The following is a 21,620-nucleotide window of genomic DNA, read 5'->3' as shown; positions in this document are numbered from 1 at the left end:
CATTAACAGTACATGTCAGGTTTCAGTGTTTGTCCCTCAGAGTAAAAGATTGTTTTTCTAATGTCACAATGTCATATTGATGTCCATTGACAGAAGCCGCAATAGTGGTGCGTTTGAATGGGCCAAAAGTAGAGAGGAACTGATTAAAATTTTCTTTGCCGTTGTCAAGTTCTGATTACATTAATTGATGACATTAATTATTAATTACAATTTTAAGTATTTCTAAGAACTACAATTGACAGTATTCACAAACATTTTTGTGACTGTTCTTGTAAAATGAAACTGAATGTTCATAATAAAACACTGACTATAAAATAACTTTTACACTTTCTCCAAAAGTGCTCCAGGTTAGAGCCAGTATCTGTCACAGTTTGTGTTGCTGCACACACATATCACCATTTGTTCAAATACCTTTACTTGTGTGACAAAATGTATATTTGTCCTTAATGATATGAATCATTACAACTGTTTAAAACGAGGCTATAGCAAGGTAGGCATTTAGCACTTGGAGTGAATTTAAGAGCATTCTTACAGCATTCAATAAATATGAATTGACCACCTTCCCAAACAGAGGTTAAGTTTTTAGTAAATGTGAATTTACATGAATTAATTTTAAGACTTATTAAGGACCTACTGCTACTCTGTTTAAAATAACTTTTGAGGGGCATAAAATCAGTTTAAATTAATGTGAGTCTTTAAAAAAAACAAAACATACTTTTTGGTAAGAAGGAAAACAATGAGCCTTACACACATGCTATATATTTATTTGTCTTTCAAACAACAAAGCTGGAAAAAACAGGTAATATCTTGGACTACTGCAGCTTTAAGTTCTTGTAGTCAGATCTCCAGTTTACAGGACAAACTTAACAAGATCAGGGTTACTAGATTCTGTCCATTTGCCCTCCTCTCACAAATTCAGACCTTTTCGATTATCTGTTTATCTTTTCATATGGTTCAGTGACTCCTCATTGTCATAACACCAGCATCAGAGGGTGCTTACATCTCCAAACCAGGAAGGACAAAAACTGATGCAGAAGAATGTTTTATATAACAAATAAACCTATATTGTCTCTAAACAGAAATACTTTGCTCTCTACATGGTAAAAAACATTCATGTTTGTGTGGCTCCGTCCTCAGAGTGACCTCCCTCAGGAGCGGAAGCCCCGAGCCGTCCGTCCAGCAGGCCGACTGTGCACCGAGCTCCACCGCCACCTCACTACCGCCCAAGACTTGGAGGACAACCCTGCTCCGGACACAGAGGAGGATGAAGAGGAGGAAGAGGACGAGGACAGTGAGTCAGAGGAGGAGGAAGAGGAGGAAGGGGAGGAGGAAGAGGAGGAGTCTTCCAGCAGCGAGGTTGAGGGTGTGGCGGTTGCGCCCGCTGTGCCTGCTGAACCTACCAAGCCTCAGTTCAGCTCAGAAAAAGAACTGCACTCGGTGGTGGAGCTGATAACATACATGCACACCTACTGCCTGCCCACACGCAAGCAGCAGGGCTGGGAACGCAAGGACCGCGACCTCCAGAGGTCTCGGGCCCGACCTGACGCCTCCCGCCCAGCCGCCACAAACTCTCACAGCAGAGTTGTCTTGGTGGCGACTCCTGGGACTAGTGGGAGCTTGACTGGGGCAGGCAGCAGTGCCCCAAGGAGGCTTCCCTTTGCAAGGCGAAGGGAGATGAAGGCCAACTCCCTTCTCCGCGAGCTCCTACAGCAGAGCAGCTCTTTCGATGTGAGCAAGCCTTACAGACTGCACAGCCCTCCTTACTCCCACAGCCCCAACAAAGGAGGAGTATCTGCTCCTCCTGCCCCGCCTAAATCAGCCACAGCCCACTCCCCCAGCTCCACCGCTCCTAAACTGGAGCTTCATAAGGATTCTTCCTGCCCTGAGAGGAGAGACTGCTCCTCTGAGGCCCCTCAAAGCCCGGAAGAGACATCAGAGGATGGTGGCTCCTTCTCGGTTCGGCGCTCCCGACGTCTGGCCTCCTTCCCCAGCCGCTTCGCCAAGAGGCTGCGGCCTGGACGGGCAAGGGAAGGAGAGGGGAAGGACAGGGAGGAGAAAGAAGAGGGACGAGCAGGGGTCAAACTCCTGCCGACCCAAGCAGGAGGAGGAACCATGATGGAGATGCAGCCAGAGCAGCTCACACTGAGTGATGGCAGCGCAAATACAACGGAGCCAACCAAACCCTGCTGCCACAATGGTGAGATAGTAGAAAAGATGCAGGCTACATTCACACTAGAGGCTTTTATTCTCATTTTTAATAGCCGATAATTTCAGATTTTATTTGCATGTCTCTAACTGTAGGGCTGTTCTGATGTGTCTTTTTTTTCATCCAAAGCTTCTATTGAGGTTTTTGAAACAAGCTTTGAATGTCTGACATCGCATTTTGATGTCATCACCCACAAAAGAAGCAAAATCCTCAATTTGATTCAATTCATCTTTATTTATTTAGCAACTTTTTAAATGGCTCACTCATTCTTGGGAATTGGAACAAAACTGTATTTTGAATGAGTATTAATATTTTTTTTTTTCATAGAGTTTTAGAGTTTTAGACTACACAGTTGACATGTTTGAGACACATCTGATAGAAATATTATTATCTGAAACAAAGATGATTATAATAGCACATTTTTTATTCCTATATTCCAAGCAGGAGAACAAACTGTAGACCACAGTGAAAATGTGGCTTTAGAACAAATATGGATTGAAGCAAAGTATTTCATTAAATAAAAACTTATTGGAAATGATTGCATCACACAAGGCAGAAACAATCCTACGCAGCCACCACAAGAACTGCAAATCTGCACAAATACTGGGTTTAACCAGAATGAACAGACACAGACAAAATAGCTGTGCAGCATTCAAATGTCAGTGTTAGGAACAAAGCTCTGAAGCTTTGAATTACTGGGTACAGTCCTATCTAATTGTAATCCAAATCTCATAAACTTTTCTAGTTTGGTCCATTTTGTCTTCCAACACTGGCTCTGCCAAGCAGCTGTAGCACTGAAATGATGACAGTGTGACAACGTGAATGATGTAGGATTTACTGAAAGTCCTTGGAGATTTTAGTGTTGGAATATAAATCACAAACTATATACTGCAGCTCTCATGTCTCACCATTAGGTTTAAAACATAATCCATTAAATCCAGAAAACAATGTGACCAGGAAATGTGATTTATGCTGATCACTAAGGTGTAAATCACACAATAGGTGAGAAATTAGTGGTTGCACTGTGATGGCAGCCCACAGACACACATCATCCAAGCATGTGTGTAATGTAATGCATGGTTATAACTGGCTTTTTATTCTGATTGCAGAAAAGCGAGCCTGCCTCTGTCTGCCTCTCAACCCCAAGTCCACAGCGTGAGTATCTCTATATACTGTGAAGCACCTGCTGTGTTTCATCATACAGCAGTGGCTTGATTAAAGTACTCCTTCATTTCTCATGCAGTATGTAGCCTGCAGTAGCAGAGTACTTAATGTTAAGCACTGCAGAAAAATTATTTCATGACTGTCTTTTTTTCTGGCCTTCTTACTGCTCTTACAGTTATGTCTGACTCTACATAGTGCAATTTCAAATTATAGACAAAATGCAAAATCAGTTCACTAAACTTTGGAACTACATGTGAGGTGCATTACTTCGTGATTATAACCAAATAATCCAAACAGATGCAGTAAAAATGCTTTATTACTTACTACTAATCAAAAAACTCACTTCTAAAACCTTAAAAAAATGCTAGCTATAGCTTGTTGATGTGCTAATTTCCAGACCTTACACTCTTCTTGTTCCTCTGCAGTTGTTAGGGTTGGGGCAAGAGTGTTACTGCAGGGAGAGTTGTATTTTTTAAAGCAAAGAGTGTTTTTCAGAGTTATTTTCAGAATAACGGGTTGCTGGATAAATAGGCTTTTGGGCTAATGGTACATTTTTCAGACTATTGGGGATTGTGGAATAAAAAGTGGGTGGACAAGGGGATGGCACTGTTTATTTTGTATTCAAACAAAAAAGCTGCAGTAACCTCTGCAAAGTAGACAGCCTGCCCTGGGAAATGCTTCAGTGGCAAACATATGCCTTCATTATAACAAAATGTTAGACCTGGGCTGTAATGCAAACTACGTCCTAAAATTCATAGGGCTTCATAGGGAATTCACAATCCATGCCTGACAAGTGCAAATAGCAAATAGGATGTGTTTGTTATTAAATGAACCCCAGCAGCAGCAACAGTTTTCATTTGGGCTCACTATTGGGTGTAATAAAAGCAGCTAAAGGTATCTTTAATGGTGATAATGATATGTAAGATATTCCAGATAAACTCAGCATAGTGATCTGGATTCTGACAACTACAGCTAAAGTGGATGATATTAATTTACAATGTACACTAATGCTGCATTCCAGCAACAACTCGGATGTCAAATATTCAATTTCAGAAGGTCAGACTTCCCATTTCCCACCTGGATTTCATGAAGAAGCAGTTGTTTGATGTTACACAACAATGGCAGCTCCTATTATAGCCTAAAATACAGACCATCATGTAGTAAATTAATTATAGCGATAGTTCACCCAAAAATGAAATTTCACTCAATATCTACTCACCCCTGTGCTGATGTGAGGATGGGTGAAGATCTCCAGTTCACAAAACACTCCGGAGCTTCAGCTGAAAACAGCATTATAGCCAAATCCAGTGCAACTGAAGTGAACCGTGACCAGCTTTAAAATGTAAAAAAAGAACACAAAAAAGCACAAAATACATACTGCTTGTATGGTGTAATCCAAGTGTCCATAAACCACGACATTAAAATTTGTCCCAAAAAGATGTCATTTGTTTTTAGCCTAAATGTCAACTGTAACCTCTCAGACCAGCTCTGCATGCACACGCCTGAAGCGGGTACATAAGTTCACGAATTTAATTTTGGGCGAACTATCGCTTTAAGATAATAATAAAAAAAAATTTGCATGTAAATTGTTGTCAAAATATGCCTTAAAATAAAAATTCCTCCTCTGTGTTGTTTGTACAAGGACGTTGCACTGCTGAGGGTTCAATTGCAATATACATGATTATGATTATGAATTTTTTAAGAGTCGACTGTGTTATTTGTTTACTTTTGGCATTGTGCACCCACCCCACCCACTTTGAAGTCAGGAGTTGGAAGGTTCAACTGGGAAATCCCAACTTCCAATTCCATCTTGAACATAGCATAAGATCCCTCCCGATCCACAATATCAGTTTTTATTTATTTGTGTTTTTTAAGGCAGAATATGCAAAATTGTTGACTATATTGTCCAAGTCCCTGTATTTGTATGTACCTAAATGCATGAAAGTAAAACATGGCTGGCCCTTTTTTAAGGTAGATATTCCCCACTTATGCTTGGATTATAATTAAAGCCATGTCTAAGTGCATGAGGGTCTGTATGATGTAAATTCAGTGGGTGTATGTGCAGGCTTTGTGCGGACTTAATAATAATCATGTTTATTTATAGAGAACTTCTCTAAACACATTACAAAGTAAGATCATAAATTTCACAATTTCCAAGCAAATTAATAAAACTTCAGACAAATAAAGCAGTACCAAAAAGGGACAGTCAGTAAAATCAAAGCAAATAAAACATAAAACAATAAATGCTAGTCAATGAAAATCAAGTAAAATCAGGAAAGGCTCTCTGATAAAAGTTTTAAAGTATGTTTTACACATGCCGATCTTCTACGCATGTATGGAACATGTCCTCCAAGCATACTACAGAAAATAGTATAAACAGAACTATTACTCATCCACTTTGGAGTATAATCCAGGTCTTAGAGTCTGATTTCAATTTTCAGTTGAGTCAAAAGGCACTACTGTTATACATTGCTGAAGAAATGCATTTAACATCATGGGAACAGTTTACTAAGCAAGAGACAGATTCTACAAATGAGCACAGGACTGTTTCAGCCATACTAACCTAATTCCTGAAAACATGCAAATTACTGTGTTTATCACCTTTACTGTAACTTCCAAAATTCAGCACTAATTGATTTGATCCTATTTGGGCATTTGTATCAACAATATTATCTAATGCTTCACAATCTGGTAGTAGTCCATGATTAATAAATTTTCACTTCAGACTATTACACTAAGTGTTTGGGCTGGGGATTTGTCGGTGGCAGGGTGGAAAAGACCACAGAATAACACATAACACATTACAAATGTACACTTCTACATTCAGCATACCATAACTTTGACAGCACTATTTAGACCAGACCACATCCTAGAGGTGTCACCTAAAAAGTTGTAAGGGAGTGAGAACATGAACATGCTTCTAAAAGAGAGCCTGGATCCATTTTTACTGCATGAAGTCATGTAATGTGTAATCTCATAAGTCTGCATAATATTCTGAATTTGTAACAAGATAAACCAGGCCCAAATTCAGCGATTTTATTCCAAGATCCCTAATGAATTGGGACCCCTGGCTGGTTTACTAAGATTTTAATCTGTGCGAGACAGAGTGCCCTCACTGCTCTTATGTTTCCAAATTAACATTGCCTCCCATTCAGCCTCAAACCCTGGAACTTCTCCAGCTATAACCAGTCACAAAGCTGAATGTTTTTCCTGTACTGTACAAACCACTGGCATCTGTCCATTTTCTAAATGAATCTGTCTTCTGAAGCGCTCACTAAAAAAACCCCCAAAAAGTTGCGTTTTTTTTTTTTAATTTTATTTCATTCTCCTGTTCTCTGTGGAGGGTAAGTAATATCCCGCCTGAAGCCAATCCACTCGGCACCGCTCCTGCCTTTCATGGCAACTGGAGAAACAGAAACAGACAGCCAGAAATAGAAAGCAGAAGAAGAATAGAGGAGAGGACAGCAGAGTACATATGGTTGTTGTGATAAGAAATGAGGAGTCCTGAGAAATGCCAGTACCATTTACAGGGAGGGATATAATTCAGCAGACATTAGCTGAAACTATGCTTTTTTTTTTTTCTCTCTTTTTTGGGGTTGGGGGGGGATGGGGGGGTGGTTTACAGACTGCCTTTTAAGGCTGTTACTGGATTCTCATTGGCCTGAATATTTAAAATAGATCAGATTCCAACATGACACAGCAATCTTTAATTTCTCTTTCCCCTTTTATCTCTGTTGTCTCTTCACCACCAGAGAGTCCCAGTACAGCACCAAGCCTTTTGAACAGACGCTCAGTGTGGATCTGTGTGGAACTGCAGGTAAACACACCTCCTATTTACTCAGATGTTTGATTTGTTGTCAACAGGTCTCAGACGGGACAGTGGGATAGTGGGACCAAATCTTATTTTGTTTTGGATTACAACTAACACGAGGTTGTGCATTCACATCGTCAGAGATAGAGTTCTACTTGAGCCAGATATGCTGAAAGTGTCTTTATAGGAATAGTTCAACATTATGGGAAATATGCTTTCCTAGTTGTTAGTTAGATGAAAAGATTGATAATACTGTCATATCTGCATGGTAAATCTGAAGCTTCATAGATAGATTCATTCCTTCATTCATAGATTCATAGATGCACTGTGATTATTAAGAATATGAATTGATGCAGTAAAGTTAAGTATCCTATGGCTGAAATAATTAGATGGTGAAATGCTACTACTAAAGGTGGATACAATTCAACCAACACCCACTGTTAAAGCGAGTATATTGCTGTAACATGTTAGCCTATGAAGTTGAGGGACACGGCAACTGGACACAAGCCACACTGTGTGTAAGTTGTTTCTAACTAACCCAATTATGGATTCGTATATTCAAAAAGCATGATGTAAAGGAGTCACACAATAGGAAAAAAAATAAGTCATGTAGAGAAATAATATTATTTTGATGCATTAAGATGAATCGCATCATAGCCCTCTGAATCAGAATGGAATTGTGAAGTGTCGAGAGATTCCCACCCCTATAGCCTCTTAACTTAGCATATAGACTCAGGACGGTGGCAAATATGCTTCTCAATTATTAACTCCTCATATCTCATTTGTTTATTCTGTACAAAATCCAAACTGTATAAATATTACATTTTGGTTCTGTCATTATCTGATAACAATTCAGGTTCTGGGACAACCGACAACATTTCTGGTGTAGCCAACAGATATCCAGATAATAGCTAGCTCCAAGACTTCCTCTTCTGACATGAAGCTAATCTCTAGAAACAGATATTTGCATATTGTAATATGTATTGAATTGTAATCCAACAATAGCTGATATTTTGCAAGATTGCACTTTGGGCAAAAGCATTCCACCTCTTTTGCTTTTCACATGGACTGTTTACCTGCATGAAACCAAACCCTGCTCAAATTCAATTGGTCAATACTAATTGGACTACAGTTGGACTACAAATGGAATTCAGAATGCTTTCGATACCAAAATCCTGACCTTTGCATACAGATTCTGCAGTTGTACGCTATTTATCTGTTTATAGAGATAATACTGAGCCTTATTTGCTGGATTATTATTTTGGCAAGTTGCAGTTTGTATCCTGCTCAGGTGGGTATCTCTTCTCTTCACCCCTCAGGTCTAACCCCTCCAACCACCCCACCTCACAAACCAGTGGAGGATGAGCTCTTCAAACCGGCAGAGGGAGGTAAGGGCAGTGAAGTCGCAGGTGGTGGCAGCGGTGGTGATGGCGGAGGAGGTGGCAGTGAGTCCATTCACCCAGCTTCAAACCCTAGCACCAACGCTGTCACAAAAAGCTCAACCTGGCTGAGCCGTAGCCACCACCAGCGGAAGCTTCCAGAGCAAACAGAGCTATATGCCCAACTGCGGCGCATGGGCCAGGCTGGTGACAGTGACACCCACCGCACATTCGGTGACCATGACTACTGTGTGCTGAGCCTTGGGGAGAGCCGTAAGCGCAGCGCTGCCATGCTGGGTGCCATGCTGCAGGCACAAGGAGGGAGCGATGGAGTTAGCACCATAACACCCAAAGCAGCTGATGCTCAGGTGTCGGATGGAAAGGGCAGCGAGAGTGGGGAACGGCTGCTGGTGTCAGAAGTCGAAGAATTGCTTGAGAAGCAGACAATGACGGTGGTGATATCATCGTCGCCGCCAACAGACTGCCAGTCGGCGGCTGCCACACCACCAGCCTCAGAGGAAGAGGCGGACCACTCGTCTGCGTCTCGCTCACCTTCGCCCATCCTCCACCTGTGTCCCGACTCCCCTGCCAGCAAGACAGACTCCAGGTGAGACAGAGACAAACGGTGTGAGAGGTGTGACGATGTGGGTCAAGAAGATCAGACTAACAGTGAAAAGCAGAGGGTTCAGACAAAGCCAGAGAGAAGCAAGAATGTGGCAGAAGGAGGGAGACAATAAGAGAAAGAAAGAACAATTGAAGGACATTTTAGACATTTACTCACTGTATCCAAGAATTACTCTTTAGTGTAGTTTTCTCAGCACATTGCACCACATACGGCAAACCAACTGCTTCACAATACAGACTCTACAGTTTGCATCTACTCTGTGTGGCTGTAAAAAAGAATGGTGTTTTTGCAAAATTTGAATGAAGAGACATCATAAAATTCTTCTCTTTCTAAAAATAAAATGATCTTCCAAGTGTTTTTCATTGTGTTTAGATCAGGCAGCCAGTGCAGACAATGTTGCAGGGGTGGCATGCCCCCCTGGCAAATTCTGTTAATGAGCTATGCAGTGATGAAGTTATCAGGATGGACAGAATTCAAACCTGAATAATCTAGTGAAGTAAAAATGTAAACATTTTGACAAGGGAACACAAAGGTGCCAAAATGACAAAATCATCTATGGTTAAAATGCACTGCAATTCCAGTCAAAGAATCAATCATTGCCTTTGAATTTGAAGTGAAATTCTGTTACAGTTTAACACTTTTACTTGAGATCTGGTGATGCACTGGACTGTGAAGGGGATGTATTTAATTACCAACAGTGTTCTGATCTGTAGCATGTAATCAAAAACAGTTAAATGGAATCATTCCATAAATAACCCTTGTAAACATTCTAAAACTGCACTGTCTCACTAAGAATAAGGTCAGTACTCATTTCTATCCTTGTAAAGTTAGTTTGACTTGACTGACACAGAACAAGGACATGGTCATATTATTTCTGTACGTGGAAGACAGTGACAGAGAAAAGGGTGGGAACATGAGAGACGGAGATGAATAACAGAGTGATGCCGTACTGCAGTCTTTGGGAGAAAGTCTCCTTTTTGCCGCAGTTTCACCTGTTTCCCCATGTCTGACATTTCTGTTTCACCTTGTCCTTATCTCACTCACTTATTTCTCCCTCTTTTTTCCCTTTTCTTCTTTGTCCTCCTCTAGTGAGAACTCAGAGATCTGTCCCGACGACAAGCAGAGGAACAAAGCCAAGTCTGATGAGGTACAGAGAACATTCACGCCCTACAGTCTCTTTTTTTGCCATTAATCAAAAAAGCAACCTCAATACTGCCTGAGCTCACCAGTGGCCCAGACAAAACAACACACCTCTAAAGCAAAAACGGTGTCCCAAAACATGTCCCAAAATGGTGCACAAGTTTGGACATGCACACACACATCACAAATCTAAGGCATATAATCAGTCTATATTCATACTGCAGTTGTCACGTCAGGCTAATAGACTGCATGTAAATGAACACCGGGTCTGAAGTGCTGAACCTCAGGATGCTGCCCTACACTCAGCCTTCCTGCTTCAGTTCCCACGTCTATCTGTATTCTGTACTGTCCTTTGTCCTGACTGTTGCCATGGTTTCCCTGTTGCCAGGACAACTGCCAGGTGTTTTACATCCACAACCTGCCATCCAGCGTGACCCAGAACATGCTGAGGAAACGCTTCCAGGTTTTCGGCAAAGCGGAGGACTGCAAAGTCATCATCTGCAATGAGTAAGTGTCCTGATTCCTCGATCTGAAGGGAGGTTATAGCGAACTTTTTTTAAAGATACAGTAAACCTGTTTTTTGTGTCAAGTGTAAGTTTGTGTGTATGCAAGTTGAACTGACTTAAAATGCAGATAGAAGTATTGTAATGACATAATATTGCAATTGGGGATCTTTTGGCAGATTATGGCATAATATTTATAGATAGGTAACAGGTTTTCATTACATTAGTTTGGTATAATTGCAACAGAGGGAGTGGGTCCTCTTCCACTGAGGTTTCCATGTTGCAGCACAGACAACAGACAAACCAAACACCGGCTCTAGATACAGCCTTTCACATTTAGATTCACAGCCACCTTATGGCCCTTTTCTGTACATAGAGGTGCTCAGCTCAGTTCAGCTAGGCCCGTCAGCTCAGCATGGCGGGGATTTGCATTTCCATTACAACAGGACTACCTGCTTGAAGGTGTGTCTTTTAACTGAAGACACAACAAAGGTTAATAAGAAAATAAGAAGCCAGTATTTAGTTTTAGTTCTATTTTAGTCATCTGAATTGTTTTAGTTTAAGTCTAGTTTAGTAAAATTTACAAACATACAGACACACACAGACTGTAGTTTAAAAGTGACATGTAACTAGTGCTAGTAGCCCTATGCTATTTAATTGTGAAGCCATTTGTTGATGGACTAATTCAAATCCTTTTTTATGTTGGGCCACAAACTTCTTTCATCAGCAGGACTGAAAATCCCAAACCTTCAAAGACAAGTTATAAAACTGAAATTGTAATGACAACTGCAGCAGTTCTGTCATTACTTACTTATCATTTTCTGTAACTATTTTCAGTTCTATGTCTAAAAAGTTGAGACACTTATAGTGAAATATAGATAACCACTGAGTGGTAACAAAAGAGCAGTCCCAGGCTCAAACACTTTCTTGTGTTTGTGTACGTCACTTTAGGAGCTCTGGTTTCCGTTCACCATAAGGCACCCCTATCACAACAGGAGTCTGTTCCTGCACTGTTGCTGGCCACTGCTCCTAAGTAGTCAGAATGGGTCAATTACAGGGGACAAATTTAACCAAAGGCATTAATTAAATATGACTTTTAAAAGTTGAACTCAAAATGGTGTCCTCTTTTTGTTGCAGACAAACCCAAAAATAGTTATTCTACTTATTTTGAACATTTATTTTATTTATTTTTAAATATTAATACAGTGCTGAAACATTCATCCAGGGACAAATCAAATCCTTAATGAAGGAGATGATTTAGGATGCATTTTTCTGCACTTTTTCTCTATTGAAATATTTCAGTCCTTGAGTACGTTGCATGATATGGTGCATTCTCTTAACCTTTAATAATGCAAGTGTGTAGCTTCTTCAGCTGAAAAGCAAAGTGTCATTACCTTAATGCAGGTCTGTCTCTCTTACCTGTCTGTCTGTAGGGAGCGCTGTGGTGTGATAAAGATCCGCCAGCCGGGGATTCAGAGACACTGGAGAGAACGGGAGACTGTTTTCCAGAATGGACCTGCAGGCCTAAGGAGGCTAACAAGAAAACGCTACATAGATCTGGGTAATGAAAACACACACGCTGACAAACTTATAGATGGCTGAAATTTTAAATCAGCATGACCTGCACCACAGGGCATCAGGCAACCTTGGTGGCCCCTGTGGCAGCAAAAGATAAGCCTGAGTCAGTGTTTTAAACTTGTATTAAACCTTGACTAAAGGCCTTCACATTTCTAAGCATAGCATCAGTAAAACATGGTGAAGAAAATAACTTTAGGGTAACAAATTGGGCACAAACTGGGAGTTGGGGGTGGATTTATTGCTTCAGCCAAGACTTTTCATTTAGCACAGTCTCACCTAAGTTGGTGGTTCTGGAGGTTTGGTGATGTAGTGACTACTGGCTGGTTTTGTGGTAGATACTGAGTATTTTCAATTTTTTGATTGTGACAAAATAGAGTTGTAACATGGTTTGCAGTTGGACAGCTGACCCTTCCTAAGCCCTGCCCATTTTTGCTTTGTGCTCCAATAAATGTTGAGCAAGCTCGGTAACCGGTGGAACCTCTGTCACCTTTAACCATTTCTGTTTCCTGTACTGTTCTGTGTATGCTCTGTGCAAGGCAAGGCAAGGAAAAACACATTTGAAAATGGTTGAAAAGTGTAGCTGGGGGACCTGTGAAAGCAACATTTAGTCAACAACAGCTCTGTGAGCTTCATTCTATTTTTGCAAATGTTAGAAAAACAGTAGTTAAAGGGACAGTTGTCATGCTGATTGAGGGTAACACTGCTGGAGTTTCAAAGGAAAACAGTGTTGCAGAATCTCCCAAAGAATGGAAGTGAATGATGACCAGTTTTCAAACAGAAAAAAACAACTGAACATAAAGTTCCTCTATACTGCTCGTCTGGTGTAATCCAAGTCTCCTAAAGCCCCAACATGCCAGGCTGACTTGAAAGATGTAATTTACACCATGTTTTTAGCCTGAATCTTCACTGTAGATCCTTAGCTTGGTCATGTTAGTGTGCACACTGTCTGCACTGGGTGTGTGTGATGTGACCGTCTGATGCAAGAGCAGAACACGAGTTTTCATTTCCCTTCTGTGTTTAAGAAAGGAAAAGGAAATGACCTGGAATTTAAGTTTGACATCTTTTTTTCTTGTTTTTTTTTCTGTCTTCTGTCATGTAGATGAGGCAGGTCCGGGCCCTGTCAAGAGCAAATACGATGCACTGGACTTTGACACTCTGCTGAAGGAGGCCCAGAAGTCCCTGCACCGCTGACAGCACAGTGCCCGACTGGCCAGCCTTAGTAAACTGCAGCAACACCCCTCCGACTACACGGCTCTGCCCTCAGACAGGCCTCACAGTACCTCCATGCAAGGCAACCTCGCAAAATGTTTACATTTTTACCATTGGAATAAAGTAACGATAAGGACCTTGTTTTTTTAAGTTTCTTTCACCGGAGGATACTGCTTAAAAACGAGGACGCCACTGGGAGTTTGGAGGCGTTAACAGACAATGGAGGAAACAGGACTTTTAACAGCAATGGTACAACAACTACAACTGATAATGATACAGTTCTCTGCGGAACAACAATAACAAAGCTGTCTGTGTTGATGACATCATCACCCCGCCTTGGAAGAGCGGGCACGAGAGACCTCTGTAGCAAATCCTTGCTATTCCTGCGTTGCGTTGGTCGTTGTGGTGTGTGTTTCTGCGTGTGCGTGTTCTTTGTTCTGTTTGTTTTGTAAGAAAAAAAGAAAAAAAACCTCCCTCTTTCCGGTTACAGGTGGTGAACCTGCAAGCTATGTTCGCCATTAAGTTGTGCGGTTGTATAACCAGAAAAAAAAAAACCTGCTTTGTTTTAGCGAAAAATTGTGGATGTTATAAATTTTAAAATCTATTGTGTGTGCGTTATGGACAAAGAATATATAAAAACATTTAACGTAATCATTTGATGACTGATAAAGTTTACAAATCTAAAATGAAGAAGAAAAAAAATCATGTTTTTTTCTTTTTTGTAATTGTAGTGCTTCCTTGATTTGATCTATGCACTGTAAGGAGGTAAATGTCTCCGCTGTCCTCCACTTTCCCCCCTTTTGACTCTAATCTCTAACTCTGCCATGCTGACTATTTTGGCTTCTGCTACTGGCTGCTGCAGGCTTTGTTTTGTAGGCGTTTTATACATGAAGACCCTGACTTGGCCCTGGGAAAAAATGCACCGCAAAAATGGGTCCAGCCCATGCAAATTAAAGCATTCAGTGGAAAAGCACTTAAATCTTAAATGTTGCATAGTTGGATCTGGTTTCAGACAAAGTTTAAAGAAACTAAATGAGTTTGCTTGAGATTCTCTTTGGATAGGGACGTGTAAGAAAAAAAAAACTCCAAGGCACTCTTTTAAAACCATTAAAATGCCCTCATAGTCATGGCATGGTCATGTTAGACCTAAATCAAACTCTGACATGTTTCAGCATCAAGCCTTCATCAGGGTTCGACATGGTGCCTTGGTCAATGGCAATGGTGGTGATCATGGACTCCATGACAAAAGCTTGATGCCGAAATGTGTTAGTAAGGTCTAATGTGACCATGTCATGACTATAAAGGCATGTTAATTGTAGTGAACAGTTGTGTGGCTATAATGGGTCACAAAGAAATCTCAAGTGTGATTGAAAAAAATGTTTACCATTTGGGTTAAAGAATCCTAGAACCATATTTCTGTGACACCACAATACACAGGAATTCAAATTTCTTCTTCTTTTCATGATTGGGAATCTTTTTAAACCATTCCAATAACATGTTTGGGCTTTGTCAGTTGATTTCCAGTCAGTTTTTCCCACACCTCGTGGGGTCTTGATGTGTTTTTGATAGGGTCCCACTGAACATGTGTCCAATAAAGGCTGCAGCCTAACGACACCCCCCCAAATGCCACAGCCAATGCAACAGTTACTGTTTACATTTGGACTGCAGCAAGCAGAACTAAAATGGGGAAATAAAAGTTGGTAGCCATTGGCACTTTCAGTAATGGACTCTGCGTGGAATCATCACATCCACTCTTTGTCCAGACCATCTCAATCCAATATTCTTTCACATGAAGTCCATCAGTCAGGAATCCCTTTTTTCTTGGTGACATTAGTGTGTGACTTTGGGTTTCTAAGTACGAAGGAGAACAAGACCAGTTTGCTGCTTGTAATCCATCTATGGAATATTGCCATTGCTAGAAGTAGATGAATCTGCTGGTTTAAATGGAATGTATTCACAAATCTGAATGTAATCATTGTGTGTTCCCCGTTTCTGCTTGCCCAAAGATTGTGGAGCTTTTTGGTGCTTTAAAAAGGTAGACTTGCTTAGTCATCTGGCTGACTGCATGTGACTGGTTCTGGCTTGAAGTGCAGTCCGGGTTAGCGCCTAATTCACATTCCTGACACAGCCAGTAGCAGCCGCCATGAAAAAGGAGAGAGCCTCCAAGCCTGCCAACCCGGTGGCACCACACCGCCACTTTACAACACAGCCAGGGAAGGAGCGAGGGATGGGCTTGAAAGTAACGAAAAGTTTCGGACGAGAGTCAGATTTCTCGTCCGGGAGGTACTGTATCAGCTGAGCATCTCTACCTCACATCCATCCCTTTCTTTTTTGTTTTATGTCTGAAATGTTCTGTGTGAGGGTTTCCCCAGCTGATGGGCAGTTTGGGAGTTTGTGTTTGACTTTTTTTTTAAATACTATGACTCCTTCTATCACTAAGCCCCTTGTGAGGGGACTAATCTCTCTCTTTCTCTAACTCTTTCCTATGCTTGCCTCATAACGGTTTTTAGCGTGTCCGTTTCTTGGAGTCTCGACCTTGTGTCCTTGTGTAACTGAGTGTTTTGTCTTTGTCTCGTGTTTGAGTCGGACACTGCTGATGCTTGCAGGTCGGGTAGGAGGGGACGGGAGGGGTTGAATGGTGGCTTGGCGATTGGTTGGTCCTTGAGTGCACTCGGAGGGGAAGATTCCCAATCTTTTCCCACCTGCCCTCGTTTCTCTTATTTTCTTCAGGGACACGCCATTCTGACCGATTTCCCTGTTCCTCCTCTCCTCGCCCAGGAATTTCAATAAAATGCAGCCCGACTCTTTCTCTAACTTTAACTCTATCGCTTTCTGTCTCTCGGTGGGTTCAAAGCCTTGTTTCCAGGTCTTCCCCAAACCCTGGTAAACACCCTGCTTTCTAACAGATAATCCCTCTTTCCCCCATCCTCTTCCTTGTCCTTTCTCTATCTAATCAACTCCTTGGTAACACACACAAAAAATTGAATGTTTACATCACTCAATTCTCCTTTGACTTTATTAGGAACGCACACTAAGTACAAAGGCGCCTTATTCAGTGTTAAAAAATAACAGCAAGTGAAGTCTGAAGGCTCACTGATGTCCAAAACTAACAAAAATTTAGTGCTATACATACTGATTGAGAAACAAGGTGTCAAATTTGAAAAACTGAGAAAAAAAATTAGAAATTTTAACAAAACTAATTGCAAACAACTGAATGAGTATTTGTGCTTAGTATGTATACTACTAAAAAGTGAGAGAATGTGCTGGTTTACATATTAAAAAAGAAAATATAATATATGAATATAAAATGTGTATATAGCACTATGCCTCGTTGTAAACATAAAATGTATTGTGTGTTTTTTTTTAAAGGTGGTGGGTCGCAGTTAATCAGACAGGTGATGGTCAGGTTGGTTGTTTTGTTCTAATAAGGTCATGTTTGTTCAGTACAGGGAGGAAATTAAGGGAAAAAATTAAGTGGAAATGACTTCACACAAGGTCCAACACTGTTGTAAAAGAAAGACAAAAAAGATATAAGTATCCTTTTAGACTATCACACTAGAAGTTTCTATTTCTTTGCCGTTTATGAAATGACTAAATATTTTTTAATGTTTTTTTTTTTTCTCAAAAAGCAATTTAAAATGCAATACATAATAATCTTATCTTTAAGACAGCCTTTCTGAAAAACTGAGGTAATAATGTACAGTGTGTGGTTGGTTGATTGAATTACAACATGGGCAACCTTTGAGCTGCGGATTCAATAGACTACTGTACTGTATGTAGACTGCTGTTAAACACAAAAAAAAAATCATAAAAACAAACTACAGGAAGAATGTGGTCAGTTGTGTCGTAAACACATAACACATATACAAAACAAATTGTACTAATATACTCTTCTTGCACAAATAACGTCCCAAGTAGTGAAATATCTTCACAATATTTTCTTCTGGTTGAAAGGAAGTTATTGTAACTATGTTATTACCACATTTTGATGGTGCACAGGTTTGTTCAAATCTGACTTGCATTGAACACTTAACTTGTATTACAGTAACAGCTAATAACTAAACATGTATGACTCTGGTAAAGTGGGACTGTGGGAGGGAAGAAAAGAAGAAAAAAATATAGTCGTCAGTTAAAGTTTCAGACTATTTGATAACAGATGAGGTAGACGCTGTAGAAATGCTTTCACTGCTGCTCTTTTACTTCATCCCCAAAATGGAAGCATTTGGATTAAATTGGCCATCTTGATTAAATCAATTACAATCAAGATCAAGTTACAGAAGGGCAAAACAAGCTGAGAGGTGTTGTGTTTGCAAGATAATGCAGCACTAAAACAGGACAGATGCAAAATAAAACATTATTCACCACCTGAACGGGACATGACGAGAAGTGCTTTTACATAAAAACAGTGCAAAAGAAAGTAAAGGGCTGCAAGTCAAGGGTGTGAATGGGAGGAGAAATCTGATGTGGAAAATTCCCAGTTTAGTTTTTATTACTTATGACCAAAGGTTTTCCTCTTCCCTTCATGTTTGCAAGATAATGCAGCACTAATTCAGGACAGATGCAAAATTAAGCATGACCGCAGGCTGATTTGACTAATTTGTGAACACCGTACAAAAAAACCTGAAGATTTTAGCTGAAGGGGATAAAAAAGTAGTTTTACACTGAAATAGTGAAAGGGGTGGAGGTCAGTGGGAGGAGAATTTTGATTTCACACCCATGTGGAAAGTTTCCCGTTTTTTTTGTTTTTTTTTTTACTGATGACCAAAAATTTCTTTTAAAAGGCTTTAAGTTAGCAAATATTAACTGTTCACTAATCTATAAAGTTCCTATTTGGCCTGTTGCGTTGTTAGCATACCAAGTCTCTTCATGACTTCCACCTTTTTAGAGGATATTTTGAGAGTGCAGCATGTGTTGGGATTTCTACAGTGTCTGTCGCTGTGCCTGTGAGGGTACCTCCATTGTTGTCGAGGTGAATGACATCCAAACAACCCCATTTTTCATCATGGCAAGCCTTAAAAATCAATCGGAGGGGGGAGGGGGAAACAAAGCTACCACTAGCTTTTACTATTACTGTCTCAACTCCTTTCCAATCCAATGTGGTTTATTAATGAATAATTACTGACGTAATTATAACTTTTTTCAATAGCCATATTATAAAAAGGTATATACATATATATGAATATATATTTGTGTGTTTGTGTAGATATCTAGATGATTATATACTTTCTTATAGAAAACTTTGATGTTGACCATTCTCCTCAGTGTTTTGAGAACACGTTGACACATTTCAACATAATAATGCTGTCCACTTGGTCTAGGTCCTAGGTCGATGGACAACTAATCCAAATAATAATTTAAAAAAAGTAAAAAAAAAAAAAAAAGAAAAAAAAAAAAAAAAAAAAAACTTCCAAAGGGAATTACCCTCGTCAGAATGCAATACCTTTCTTTCCACTCTTCATTTCAAAAAATGGAAAATGGCAAGAAAAACCATAAAACTTGATAGGCAAGTTGACCAAAAAATTAAACTTCAACAATAAAGAGCGTGACTCATGATGGCTCGCGGAAAAATGTGGCATTTTTTTCAGCAGCCGCGTCAGATTCAGTTTTATAGATGTCATGTTTCCGATGCCATGGCCCACTAAAAACACATTTCTTTTTATGTCACTTTCTGTCTGTTTAGTTCTGAAAACAATGTACCTGTCAGCTAGTTACACCATCAAATTATCCCCTACCAGGACAGGAGTGCTCGCAATACCGGCCTGACTCTGGCTTCAGATTCCACTTTCTGTCTTTGATCTGTAAAATGGTTGTGTCACATTTCAACATCAACAGTTCTATGATACACAGATAAATAATGGGTAATCTGTTAAACTTGATGGCAACAGTGATGTCAAATAGGCACTTAGTAGGGACTGCAAACTGTCAAAATCTGCTAAATGTGAGTAGGTGTTTTTTTTTGGTGGAGGAAAATACTTTGACATAAAGGGCATACATTGTTTTTGTTGTTTTTCATTACTATTGATTTTATTGTCTATTTACATCTAATGACTATCAAATTCACATAAATGATTTTTTGTTTCTTTTTTAACTTAGTTTTTGGTAAAACAAAAAAGGTAAATACTGCTAGTGAGATTTTATATTTTTACATATGTTGGTTTTATTTTGCGTTTCTTCTTTTTTTTATTTATACGCCACTTAGTTTGGATGTCTTTAAATGGTGTTATTTTCTCCGTTTTGTGTGATTTCATATGTCTTGAGAATGTGGCGACAAAGGCATTTCAGTATTTTTGAATTGTTAAAATCTAGTTTCATAGAAGCGGAAGTATCTGATGTTATAAATTATATTTTAATTCATGTAAATAGTTTAAAACAGAAGACTATGGCTTCCTTTTAAACTGAATACATTTCTCTTCAGAGATTGTTTACATTATGAAACTGTAGAGATGTGCTCCTCATATACTGTATAAAGTACATATATTCATTGATTTGCCTCCAAAAAATAAAATCCTAATGAACAGCATCTCAGTGCATGTGGTGTGTTTCTTTGTTTTTTTAACAAATCAAATGAAAAGATTTGGTTTTAGCTCACTGGTGTTTCAAAGCATGAAAAGAAAGGTAGCAGGATATTTGTGTGTGTTTTATGCTCCAGAGTACCTGGATGACATTCAATGATATGTTTATGAATACATGATTCAGTTTCCTAACTATAGTAATTTTTAAGAAAAAAAGTAAAACTTCAGTCACTCCAGCTTCTTAAATTTCAATTCTGGTTGCTTTACTCTGTTATGACTGTAAACTGAACATCTTTGAGTTGTGAATGAAAAAAGAGATATTTAAGGGTGTCATCTGTGGGCATGGGAAATGCCAATCAACATTTTTTACCATTTTTACATTTTTTTCCTGACATTTTATTGACCAAACAATGAATCGATTGATTGAGAAAATATTTTACAGAACAATTGACAATGAAAATAATGGATAGGCGCAGTCCTAGAGATGAAACACCAAATTCCACAACACACTCTTCATTATTTTAGTCCTGTCTGTGGTCTGCTTGTTCTGTCTGAACATGGAAATCTTTAAAATCAAATTTTTACTTTAATTTTTCAGCAATTTCCTAAACCAGCTGGGCAGTGTAATTTTTTACATTTGGTGCTCAAGTGAGCAGTTTTGGGATCAAGGCGGTCTGTGAAGGAATGAGTCAGAATTGACTGGTTTGTGTGTTCATGGTGATGAAGGAACGTGTCAGTGAAAGTGTCTTGCTCTCTGCTATGTTGTTTGGCTGGTTGCTAAGCAATTGTGGCACTGAAGTTTGATGTCAGAGTGGCAGAACAGGGGACTTATACAGGGACCTTGTGGGAAACCGCAGACGACTCAGAGTTGCAAACGGCATTATAGCCTCGTTGCTCTTTTTGAAAGGAGAGACACCCAGAAGAAAACTGCAGAAGAGCTCACCTCCCCAAGGACTTATTTGTACTAAACTTAAATCTTCGTCTAACAAAACTGAATGGACCACTGAATGAGAGGCAGCCCAAGGAAGACAACAGGCCCGTCCAGCACGAGGTTGATGGCAGCATATCCAGACCGATTTGGTCCAATACCCAGAACAAGCGGTGAAACAGAAACTTTTGTTTAACTTGCTCTAGAAAGGTTACTTAAAAGTGCAGTACACAATTATAGAATTTTTCTAATTTCTCAAAATTCTGATTTCAAATTAAGCAGAGCTCTGTTACACAGCTAAATACTAATCTCAGTCTACTAACCAAAATTCAATAGAGTTTAATTAATATGGAGATGCTTGCTTACCCAAATTAATCATAAATTTGAGTGCTGTCAGGACCTAGTAAAGTACAACAGAAGGAAAAAACAGTTAACTTAAGCTTTAATTTCTCCTCCTTTGGAGAAAACTTGTCAGCTAATTTAATGGAAAAATATGGCCAAATAATAGATGATTAAAAAATGAATACACAGAGAGAAAAAAAGAGACTGACTGGCAGCACTGGGC

General features: G+C 39.6%; 1 protein-coding gene across 1 annotated transcript in view; it reads left to right on the top strand.

Moving 5' to 3' along the window:
• The window catches only part of ppargc1b (peroxisome proliferator-activated receptor gamma, coactivator 1 beta), a 145,401-nt gene extending 125,266 nt beyond the window's left edge, over window positions 1-20,135 (top strand). Inside the window, exons 5-12 of the mRNA XM_084719830.1 lie at window positions 1,138-2,197; window positions 3,316-3,361; window positions 7,123-7,187; window positions 8,501-9,167; window positions 10,275-10,332; window positions 10,714-10,832; window positions 12,262-12,389; window positions 13,506-20,135. Coding sequence (XP_084575956.1) covers window positions 1,138-2,197; window positions 3,316-3,361; window positions 7,123-7,187; window positions 8,501-9,167; window positions 10,275-10,332; window positions 10,714-10,832; window positions 12,262-12,389; window positions 13,506-13,597 — 2,235 coding nt within the window. The 3' untranslated portion in view covers window positions 13,598-20,135. The remainder of the gene's footprint in view (window positions 1-1,137; window positions 2,198-3,315; window positions 3,362-7,122; window positions 7,188-8,500; window positions 9,168-10,274; window positions 10,333-10,713; window positions 10,833-12,261; window positions 12,390-13,505) is intronic.
• Window positions 20,136-21,620: the final 1,485 nt, after the last annotated feature.

Source organism: Lutjanus erythropterus, chromosome 5 (assembly GCF_056507025.1).
Source record: "Lutjanus erythropterus isolate fLutEry1 chromosome 5, fLutEry1.hap2, whole genome shotgun sequence".
In the NCBI taxonomy this organism is placed as follows: Eukaryota; Metazoa; Chordata; class Actinopteri; order Lutjaniformes; family Lutjanidae; genus Lutjanus; species Lutjanus erythropterus.
Note: the sequence above shows the minus strand (reverse complement) of the source record. Positions and strands in the feature narration are given on the sequence as shown.